Raw genomic sequence first — 12,044 nt, 5'->3', positions numbered from 1 at the left:
AACTACCAGCGAGTGGAACATATGGGTGCATAAGATACGACTTCCTCCAAGACTCACGTACACATTGTGCAAACAATAAAAATGAGCAAACAGCGTTCAGAATGAAAGTGAGTCCATAGACATGAAGCCTGGAGCAGGCCACAGCCTCAGCCTCAGTTCATCACACGGTGGAGCAGAACGTCGCGGAGCTCACAGACACAAGGCCCAGAGCAGAACGTCGCGGAGCTCGCAGACACAAGGCCCAGAGCAGAACGTCGCGGAGCTCGCAGACACAAGGCCCAGGGCAGAACGTCACAGAGCTCGCAGACTCAAGGCCCAGAGCAGAACATCACAGAGCTCGCAGACACAAGACCCAGAGCAGAGCGTCACAGAGCTCGCAGACACAAGGCCCAGGGCAGAACGTCACAGAGCTCGCAGACACAAGGCCCAGGGCAGGACGTCACAGAGCTCGCAGACACAAGGCCCAGAGCGGGCCCGCAGCTTCGGCCTCAGTGTAGCGAAGAGCGGAGCAAACATCGCAGAGCTGCAGGCAGATCTGGGCCAGCCGTCGCCTCCAGTCCTGACACCCTGCCTTTTCAATCCATCCAGCCCTGCGTTTAAATTGTCCAAACCTCAGGTAGTTCCTCATTCAAAGACCCGGTCCCTGTCCCATTGATACACTGTCAAAACAAAACAAACAGAATAAATATAAAAGCAATCCTATGAAGCACAAACTGTGATGTACATAGACAACACCTCCACCCACTAACCCACCTCACTGCCACTGATCCCCCTCTGCGGCGCTGCGCGGCCACGCGGTAACTGAAATGCTCCCATGCACATAGCCTTTGTTGCCACACAGTTGGAATTTTCTTTTACATAATGTTTTATTAAAGTGCCACACAGTTTTCAGGCTGTGAAAAAATTTCCTGGTCAGAGCAATGGTTGGTCCACGCAGCTGTTAAAAAAATAGAGGAATGTTGCCCACCACACCCCCAACCACCATTTCTTTACCACTAACGAGAGAAAATCTGCAGATGCTGGAAATCCAAGCAACACACACAAAATGCTGGAGGAACTCAGCAGGCCAGGCAGTGTCTATGGAAAAAAGTATAGTCGATGTTTCAGGCTGAGAACCTCCAGCAGAATTCACTGTCCTGCTGAAGAGTCTCGGTGTAAAACGTCGACTGTACTCTTTTCCATAGACACTGCCTGGCCTGCTGAGTTCCTCCAGCATTTTGTGTGTGTTGTTCACTTTATCATTTTCTGTCAGTCACCTTATGTCCAGACACTCCTGTGCCCAGCAACACTTTATGGATGTACAATCAATCTGTGTGTATCTTATGTATTTATGTTTAATGTGTTTTTATTATGATGTTCTTTATCTTAATGTGTTTTTTGTGATTCATTAGGTCTCCTTTACATCTGTGTACAGGAAATTACATTAAATAATATTGAACTTTGTTGTATGATTCCCTGCCGATGTGTGAAGGTCTACTCTCTACTCTGGCACTCTAACCATACCTAAAGCAAAGGCATCCGTTAGTCTTGCGAGGCCATGGATCTGTGCCTGGAAAGTCTTCATTCTCCAGGGCGCAGGCCTGGGCAAGGTTGTATGGAAGACCAGCAGTTGCCCATGCTGCAAGTCTCCCCTCTCCACGACACCGATGTTGTCCAAGGGAAGGGCATTAGGACCCATACAGCTTGGCACCAGTGTCGTCGCAGAGCAATGTGTGATTAAGTGCCTTGTTCAAGGACACAACACATTGCCTCGGCTGGGGCTCAAACTCATGACCTTCAGGTCGCTAGTCCAATGCCTTAACCACTTGTCCACGTGCCCACTCTAACCGTTCCTACTGCCTGATCTATCATCGGCACTGATGACCCACAGCACCATTCCACATGCACAAAGACCAGAGGATGATAGAAAATGTGCAACACAGGGGGCTGCCCAGCTGGGGTCAGGACAGCTGTAGGGAGACCCCCCCCCCCCACACCACTGCACTCTGTCTGTGCTCCTGAAGGGAACACTCTGTTTAACTGTGATGAGGGGTTTCTGTCCCTCCCTCCCACACTTTCACACAGGGATGTCCAGACTAAACCCCACCCCACAACCTCCCCCATCTCTCCTCCATTGATTCCTCTTACTCACTCCACCCTGTAAGGGTACTCTGTTCTCTCTCTCTCTGTCTCTCTCTCACTCTCACTCTACCTCTCTCACTCCCTCTTTCTCTTCCTTTCTTTCTCTGTCTATCTCTCCTCTCTCTCTCTTCTCTCTGCCTCTCCTTTCGGTCTCCCCCTCTCTCTCCCTTTTCCTCTCCCTCGCCCTCTACTCCCCTCTCCCTTCCACCCTTTCTCTCCCCCTTCCTCCCCTCACTCCGTCCCTCCCTCCCTCTCCCCTAACTCTCTCACTCGTTCTCCCTCTCTTTCTCTCTCTCCTCTTTCTCATCTCCCTCCCTTCCTTCCCTCTGCCCCTCCCTCCTTCCCTCCCTCCCTCTCTCCTCGAGCAGCTCCTGACAGACTCCCAGTAGCTGTAGGTTTACGCTGACTTTCCGAACTTCCCGCCCGCCCATATCCCAGAGGCTGAGATGATGAAGGAAGTGTCCTGTTTGACAGGGTGTGAAAACCGCTTTTTCCAGAAAGATGCGGTGGGAGAGCTGCTGAAGCGGGTCAGCGCTGGAGGAAGTTAGAGGCTCGGGTTGCGGCGGGGGCGGTGGAGAGAGAGAGGGGAGAGACGGACAGAGTGAGGGAGAGAGGCAGTCAGACAGACAGCGAGCAGCTGCTTCAACTCCGGCCCTCTCAATGTCATATCCTCACCATCTCTTACTCGGGACGCTACATCCAGGAGAAGGCGACAAATCTGAGTCGTAATATCCAGGTTAGACTGACAAGATGATGCGAGCTGATTAATTTCCAATCTCATTGTCAGTGCCGCCGCAGCGAAGCGTCAGAAAGTTGAGGCAAAAAAGTTGTAGCAACTTTTCCAAAAGTTTTTTTCTCCTCCCTCTTGCCTGCCCCCGCCCCGGGCGCGATGGCCGGGCCGGAGGGTGCTTGGAAACACGGCTGCCTGCCGAGTTGCTTCGCCTCCGGGGACGAGCTGGAGATGCGACGAAGGAGCAAAGGGATCGACCAGATGCTGGCGAGGGAGCGACCGCACATGAGGAGGATGGTGAAGATTCTCCTGCTGGGAGCGGGCGAGAGTGGGAAGAGCACCTTCCTGAAGCAGATGCGGATCATCCACGGGAAGGAATTCGACAGAAACACCCTAGAAGAATTCCGGGATATAATTTACGGGAATATCGTCAGCGGGATGCGGGTCCTGGTGGACGCGAGGGAGAAGCTGGAGCTTCCTTGGGAGAACAGCGGGAATGAGAAACACGGGCTCTTCCTGGCAGCTTTCGAGAGCAGTAGCATTGGAGTGGAGGGACGTTTCCAAAGCGTTCTCCCGGCCGTCAGAGCCCTCTGGAATGATGGAAATATCAAAGAGGCCTATAGGAGGAGATCGGAGTTCCAGCTGGTAGGTAATTCAATGCAAAGCGAAGGAGCAGTTGTTCAAAGGGAGATGTCACCCTCAACTCCCTTTTGTGTGAAGACACGGGAGTAGAATCGGGCCATTCGGCCCGTCCAGTCTGCTCCGCCTTCCATGTTGGCTGATTTATTATCCCTCTCAAATCCGTTCTTCTGTCCTCACCCCATAACCTTAATCGCCCTGGCCAATCAAGAACCTATCAATCTCTGCTTTAAATGTACTCAGTAAATTGGCCTCTGCAGCCATCTGTGGCGATGAACTCCACAGATTCACTACCCAATAGCTAAAGAAATTCCATCCTCACCGGATCTAAAGGAACGTCTCTCTAGTCTGAAGCCATGCCTTCTACCCCTAGACTCCTCCTTTATAGGAGATATTCCCTCCACATCCACTCTATCCAGGTCTTTCAATATTTGGTATGTTCCTATGAGACCTCCCTCCCCCACCCAGCTCCAGCAAGTAAAGAGTGGAAATGTCCCGGTCAAGGGCAGGAAAGGCTGGGTTCGCCAAGGTCAAGCTGAAGTGCTGGAGACCTTGGAATCGAGGGTCAAGGTCGCAGCACAAAGGTGAGGGGCACTTTGGACTGAGATAAGGGAAATTCCTTCAGTCCGAGAGTTGTGGAACTTTGGAATTCCTTCCCCAGGGAGATTGTGCACTCACTGGGAAGCCCTGAGGCTGAGGGTCCTGGGATGAGGCAGGGAATGCGGCTGAGGTGGAAGATCACATCCAAACTCATCAAAATGGTGCAAAAATGTATTGCCAAACTTCATATATGTCACCATATTACTATCCTGAGATTCATTTTCTTGTAGGCATTCATAGTAGATCGATGACTCAATGAGATACCAGACACAACGCAAGCAGGCTTTTTCCACGGAGGTTCGGTGGGACTACAATGAGAGGTCATGGGATAAGGGTGAAAGGTGAAAAGTTTAAAGGGAACATGAGGGGAAACCTCTTCATTCAGAGGGTCAAGAGAATGCAGAGCAATCTGCCAGTGCAAGGCAAGCTCAATTTCAACATTTAAGAGAAGTTTGGGTAGGTACATGGATGGGAGAGGTATACAGGGCTATGGTCCTGGTGCAGGTTGATGGGAGTAAGCACTTTAAATGTTTCAGCACACACTAGATGGGCCAAAGGGCCTGTTCTGTGCCGTACTTTTCAATGATTCTAGTCATAGTCATAGGCATACTTTATTGATCCCAGGGGAAATTGGTTTTTGTTACAGTTGCACCATAAATAATTAAATAGTAATAAAACCATAAATAGTTAAATAGTAATATGTAAATTATGCCAGGAAATAAGTCCAGGACCAGCCTATTGGCTCAGGGTGTCTGACCCTCCAAGGGAGTTGTAAAGTTTGATGGCCATAGGCAGGAATGACTTCCTATGACGCTCTGTGTTGCATCTTGGTGGAATGAGTCTCTGGCTGAATGTACTCCTGTGCCCAACCAGTACATTATGTAGTGGATGGGAGACATTGTCCAAGATGGCATGTAACTTGGACAGCATCCTCTTTTCAGTTTCTATGACAGCAAAGATGGACAAACAACCAATGTTGAAACATAGATAAACTATGCAAATACAAATCAAAAAGATTCCAGGAATGGAAGGGTTAACATACAAGGAGTATTGATACTGCACAGCCTACTGCCACTGTTACTTTCCGGTCTTCACTAACGCTCCCCTCCCTGAACCGGGGGTACCAGCACACGAAGGGGGTGATTGGTGTCTCTGTGCCGAACACTCTCTCATAGTTCTTCATACAAGAGGGAAGGGAGTATTTCCACGAGAGAGATGAATGCAAAGGGGAGCTTAAACACAAACTGCTGGAGAAGGTCAGCTAGTCATGCAACTTCCTCGGAGTGGAACGGACATTCTGTGTTTCAGGTTGAGACCCTTCATCTGAATGAATTGTCAGCAGTGGCAGCTGGAACACAGTGTCGGGAAGTGTATGATCATGCACTATGCTAGAAGGGATAAAGGCATAAAGACTATTTCCTAAGCAGGAAGCAAATTCAGAAATCAGACCTGGGAGTCCTCATGTAGGATTTTCTAAAGGTTAATTTGCAAGTTGAGAAGTTGTAAGGAAGGCAAATGCGATGTTAGCGTTCGTTTCAAGAGGACTGGAATGTGAAAGCGAGGATGTAATGCTGAAGCTTTATAAGGCAGTGGTCAGACAGCATTCGGAGTATTGTCAGCAGTTTTGGGCCTCTTATCTACGAGAAATGTGCTGACATTGGAGAGGGTCCAGATGAGGTTCACGAGAATGATTCTGGGAATGAAAGGGTTAACATTTGAGGAGTTTTTGATGGCTTGTGGCTTGTACTCTCTGGGAGGGGGGATCTTACTGAAACCTACTGAATATTGAAAAGCCTCCACCAGTCCATCATGGCCAATTTATTATCCCTGTCAAGCCCATTCTCCTGCCTCCTCCCTGTGACCTCTGATGTCCTTATTAATAAGGAACCTATCAGCCTCTGCTTTAAATACACTCAATGACTCGACATCTGTGGTAACGAGTTCCACAGATTCACCACCCTCTGGCTTAAGAAATTCCTCCTCATTTCCATTCTAACTAGACATCCTCTATTCTGAGGCTGTGCCCTCTGGTCTGAGACTCCCCCATGCTTGGAGACATCCTCTCTATCTAACCTTTCAATATTCAGCAGGTTCAAAGGGATCCCTTCCCCATTCTTCTAAACTCCAGCGAGTGCAGGCCCAGGGTTATTAAACATCCTCATACGTTAACTCATTCATTCCCAGAATCATTTTTGCACAGTAGGGGAGTAAGGGTTATGGTGAAAAGACAGGTAGGTGGAGATGAGTCCACGGTCAGAGCAGCCATGATCTTATTGGCGGAGCAGGCTGGATGGGCCAGGTGGCCGATTCCTGCTCCTACTTCTTATGTTATCTTATCTTATTCTCATGAACTTCTTCTGGACCTTCTCCCATCGCAGCACATCCCTTCTTACATCTGAAGCCCAAAACGGGTTAGTTGTGGGTTGTGGGCATGCTATGTTGTGCCAGAACCAAGGCAACACTCTGACTATGTTGGTCAGACACTCTGTCCAACACTCTGACTACGTTGGTCGTTGGCACAATGTTTGATGTTTCCATGCAGATGTGACAGATAAAGCTAATACACTGCCTGAGAGAACACTGATGGCTGGAGGTGTAGCATCTGGACAGGAAAGGAGAGTTTATGACAGGTGGCTAAGGGCTGGGAGATGCCAGGACACTTAGGGAGAGGTTGGGATGGGTTGGTAAATCTGGGAGATGCTAGGATACTTGAGGAGGGGTTGGGATGGATGCATAAGGTCTAGGAATTGCTAGGACACGTGCAGAAGGGTTGCAAGGGGTGAGTGAAGGCTGGGAGATGCCAGGACAGGTAGGGAGAGTTTGGGATGGATCAGTGAGGGTTGGGAGATACCAGGACACTTAGGGAGATGTTGGAATGGGTCAGTGAGGGTTGGGAGATGCCAGGACACATAGGGAGAGGTTGGGACAGCGGAGTAAGTCTAGGAGATGCAAGAACACACAAGGAGGTGTTGGGATGGCTGAGTGAGTCTGGGGGATGCCAAACCACATGGGGAGGAGTTGGGATGTGCATAAGGTCTGGGAGATGCCAGTATGTATGGGTAGGGTTGTGATGGGTGGGCAATCACTGGGAGATGCCAGGACAATTATACAATTAATAACATGGCTGATACAATCAGTGCACAAGGATTAAACCATTACTATCAGTGATGGGGACTACTGGTAAGAAATTAAGATGTTCTCTCAGTCCTGGTGAAAGCAGATTCAATGGGAGCATGGCCGCACTACACTTTCTCACAGCTGCAGTGACCCAAATTCGACCCGGACCTTGGGCGTTGTCTGTGTGGAGTTTGCATGTTCAATCTGCGGTGCTCCTCTGGATGCTCTAGTTTTCTCCCATCGCAAAGGCGAGTGGTTTAACGGATCAGCTCGCTGCTACGCGGCACCGCCGGTGTGTGGGTTAAGTGACAGAATCCCAGAGTCGATGGGACAAGGGCAAAATAAAATGCAATTTAGTGTAGATGGTCGGCATGGAGAGGGAGCTGAAAAGAAAAATGTGATTTGCTTTATTTGTTACACGTATGTCAAATCAAATAAACAGGAATTGTGCTGGGGGCTAGATTCGCCATGCTTCCATGCCCACAACTCACAAGCCTCTTTGGAACGTGTGAGGAAACGGTCATGGGGAGAATGTGCATCCTCCTACAGGCACCAGTGGGAACTGAACCATTGACTACTGGCACTCCAAAGCATTATGCCAACCGTTAGGCTGCCGTGCCACCCCTAGGGCCAATATCTGACTTTATGTCTCTGTAACTCTATAAAGCTTGAAGGGACCTTGGACAAGTAGATGAAAAGAAACTGGTTGGACAGATGACTTGAAGTTCCAGTATCGGCATGATGGGCTGAAAGGTCACTTGTGTGTTGAATGATCCCAGGACCTCACTGTGGGAATGACAACATGAACAGTGATTTTTTTTAAATACTGGAAATCTTTACCTCCCCCTCCCCCTTCCCTCTTCTCCCATTTCCCATTCTGGTTCCCCTCTCACCCCTTCTCTCTTCCTCCCCTGCCCATCATCTCCCCCTCCTTCTCTTTATTCCACGGTCTACTCTCCTCTCCTATCAGATTCCTTCTTCTTCAGCCCTTTACCTCTTCCTCCTATCACCGCCCCCCCTCATTTCATCTCCCCTCCCACACCCATCCACCTTCCTGCTCACCCAGTCTCACCTGTCACCTGTTAAGTCGTACTTCTCCCCTCTGACACCCATCCACCTTCCTGCTCACCTGGTCTCACCTGTCACCTGTTAGGTCGTACTTCTCCCCTCTCCTCACCTTATTCTGGCTTCTTCTTCCCTTCCCATACCATCTTGATGAAGGGTCTCGGTCTGAAATGTCAACTGATTGTTCTCCCCCTCCGCAGATGCTGCCTGACCGCTGAGTTCCTCCAAGCATTTTGTGTGTGGTCCCTTGCGTACCTCTTGCATTTTTCTAGCATTTTTGATGTATTAATTGTCCCTGGGCGAGTTGAGGGATGCAATCGTACAGAGTCCGGCAGCCAGCAAAGCGTGAGCAAATCTGGGGCAGGTAAGCTGAAGCTTGGTTGGGGTGGGAAGTTGGAAAGAGAAAGATTATGGAGGGGTGAGGGAATGAAGAGCTCAGGGCCAAGGAATGACCAGCAAATCGAACACAGGCGATGCAAGTCAGGTCTATCTACACTAATTCTTTTTACCTATATTTTGCTGATATCTTTTTAAATCTTTTCTTATCCATGTGGTCTAACAACAGTATTTTAGACATTGTAGTTTGTGCCTGCCTCTGCCAGCACCTCTGGTAGTGTATTCCATAAACCCACCGCCCAGTTTGGGAAATACTTGTCCCTCAGACCCTTTTTAAATGCAAGAGATTCTGCAGACACTGGATACCTTGAGCAACACACATAAAATGCTGGGGGAACTCAACGAGTCAGGCAGCATCTATGGAGGGGAATAAACCTGGAGTCGGCACTTCGGGCTGAGACCCTTTATCAGGACAGGACAGAAAGGGGGAAGAATTCTCTCTACCATCCAGACATGCTCTCTTTTTGCTGCTGTGGAGGTGTAAGATCCTCAGGAACCATTATTACCCTAGAACCATCAGGCTCCTGAACCAGTGTGGATAACTTCACTCTGCGCAGCAATGAACTGTTCCCACAACCTATGGACTCCCTTTCAAGGACTCTACAACTCATGTTGTCAATACGCATTTTTTTAAATATTTGCCCAGTTTGACTTCTTTTGTATTTCGGTGGTTTGTCAGTTTTTGTGTGTAGTTTTTCACTGATTCCATTAGTCAAAGTCATAGTCATAGTCATACTTTATTGATCCCAGGGGGAAATTGGTTTTCGTTACAGTTGCACCATAAATAATAAATAGTAATAAAACCGTAAATAGTTAAATAGTGATATGTAAATTATGCCAGGAAATAAGTCCAGGACCAGCCTATTGGCTCAGGGTGTCTGACCCTCCAAGGGAGGAGTTGTAAAGTTTGATGGCCACAGGCAGGAATGACTTCCTATGACGCTCTGTGTTGCATCTCGGTGGAATGAGTCTCTGGCTGAATGTGCTCCTGTGCCCACCCAGTACATTATGTAGTGGATGGGAGTCATTGTCCAAGATGGCATGCAACTTAGACAGCATCCTCTTTTCAGACACCACCGTGAGAGAGTCCAGTTCCATCCCCACAACATCACTGGCCTTACGAATGAGTTTGTTGATTCTGTTGGTGTCTGCTACCCTCAGCCTGCTGCCCCAGCACACAACAGCAAACATGATCGCACTGACCACCACAGACTCGTAGAACATCCTCAGCATCGTCTGGCAGATGTTAAAGGACCTCAGTCTCCTCAGGAAATAGAGACAGTTCTGACCCTTCTTGTAGACAGCCTCAGTGTCCTTTGACCTGTCCAGAGTATTGTCAATTCGTATCCCCAGGTATTTGTAATCCTCCACCATGTCCACACTGACCCCCTGGATGGAAAGAGGGGTCACCGGTACCTTAGCTCTCCTCAGGTCTACCACCAGCTCCTTAGTCTTTTTCACATTAAACTGCAGATAATTCTGCTCACACCATGTGACAAAGTTTCCTACCGTAGCCCTGTACTCAGCCTCATCTCCCTTGCTGATGCAGAGTCATCAGAAAACTTCTGAAGATGACAAGGCTCTGTGCAGTAGTTGAAGTCCGAGGTGTAAATGTATTTCTTTGTTCTACTGTGAATGCCTGCAAGAAAATGAATCTCAGGGTGACATATATGTACCTTGATACTAAAACTACTTTCCACTTTGAACTTACCTTAAAAGTATGTCCTCTTGTTTTAGATCCCCTCACCCTGGGAAACAGACTATGACTATTGGCACTGGTGATTTTATAAATGTCTCAATCTTCGCTTCCTTCACTGCAGAGAAAGCTGTTGCAGTCTATCCAGCCTCTCCTTGTAACTCAGACTTGCCTGTCCAGGCAGCTTTGACTATTTTCTGCACCCTCTCTAGCTCAATCACATCCTTCAATTTACCCGCACGTGTACAGAAGAAATATGGAAAGCTCGCGATCAGAGAACCACCAACAGATAGAGCCGCCTGCACTTACACATCAGGCCTGAGCAGCAAGTTTCCAAAATACTTCGTGACAAGGGAAAGGAAAGCACACCAAGGATGAGCTAGGGAACACTAAGAAAAACGTCTGTGCCCCCGAACCCTGTGAACTTATGAATGCATTCTTTATTTAGAGACACAATGCGGAAAAGCCCCTTCCGGTCCTGTGAACCCCACTGTCCAGCAACCCCCTATTTAACCCCAGCCTAATCACAGGTCAATTTACAATGACCAATTAACCTACTAACCAGTACGTCTTTAAACTGTGGGAGGAAACCAGAGCACCCGGAGGAAAGCCACACGTTCCACAGGGAGGACGTACAGGCGGGACACCGGGATTGAACCCTGAACTCTGACAGCCTGAGCTGTAACAGCGTCACTGCTATGCTGCCATAGCGCCCTTAGTGAGTTACTGGGCTGGAGGAGGTTACAGGGCTCTGAAGGGTTCGGGGGTTCAAAGGTCGAAGGTGAGGCTGAGGAGAGAATGAAACACTTGGAAGGGAGTTTTATTCTGTAGTTTTGACAGCTGGAGAGGCAGACATTAAAAGGAATAACTTCACAAAGAGGCAGATCTTCTCCCTCCTGGCAGGTATCCCTGCAAGCGACAGAAGTGCTACGTCTGCCCGTTCACCTCCAATCAGGCCTCCTAACAGTCCTTCCAGGTGAGGCAACACTTCACCTACATATCTGTTAGGGGTCGTCTACTGCACCGATGCTCCCGATGAGGTCTCCTGTACATTGCTGAGACCCGACATAAATTGGGGACCTGCTTCATCAAAGCATCCGCACCGTAACTACAAAAAGCTGAATTTCTCGGTAGCCAGCCATTTCACTTCCTATTCCCCACTCCAGCCTCTTAACCTCTTCTCCTCACCTGCCTATCACATCCTGCTGGTGCCCCTCCTCCTCCCCATTTCTCCCATGGCCCACTCTTCTCTCTTATCACATTCCTTCTTCTCCAGCCCTTTACCTTTCCCACCCACTTGGCTTTACCTATCACCCTTCAGTTATCCTCCTTCCCCTCCCCACACCATGTTACTCTGGCATCTTCCCTTCCTTTCTCAGTCCTGATGAAGGGTCTCGGCAACTGTTTATTCATTTCCGTAGATGCTGGCTGGCCTGCTGAATTCCTCCAGCATTTTGTGTGGGTTGTTCTGGATTTCCAGCGTCTGCAGAACCTCCTGTGTTTAAGGTCTCCGAAATAGCATTTTGAAGATCGTTTCAGAGAAACGCTTCTGACAACGACTTCCCCATCACCCTAAGACCGCAACTCTGGACCCTGACTGCTGCAGGCTGGTTATACGGGCAGCTCTTTGAGGTGGTGTTCCAGTCAATATTCACACTCTCTTTCAACCACAGCTGCTTC

The 12,044-nt window shown here is 49.0% G+C and overlaps 1 protein-coding gene across 1 annotated transcript in view; it reads left to right on the top strand.

The window, feature by feature from the left end:
* The first annotated feature begins 2,137 nt into the window (after positions 1-2,137).
* Positions 2,138-12,044, top strand: part of LOC140204744 (guanine nucleotide-binding protein subunit alpha-12-like) — a 32,066-nt gene continuing 22,159 nt past the window's right edge. The window contains exon 1 of the mRNA XM_072271500.1: positions 2,138-3,496. Coding sequence (XP_072127601.1) covers positions 3,011-3,496 — 486 coding nt within the window. The 5' untranslated portion in view covers positions 2,138-3,010. The remainder of the gene's footprint in view (positions 3,497-12,044) is intronic.

This window comes from Mobula birostris, chromosome 11, assembly GCF_030028105.1.
Source record: "Mobula birostris isolate sMobBir1 chromosome 11, sMobBir1.hap1, whole genome shotgun sequence".
In the NCBI taxonomy this organism is placed as follows: Eukaryota; Metazoa; Chordata; class Chondrichthyes; order Myliobatiformes; family Myliobatidae; genus Mobula; species Mobula birostris.
Note: the sequence above shows the minus strand (reverse complement) of the source record. Positions and strands in the feature narration are given on the sequence as shown.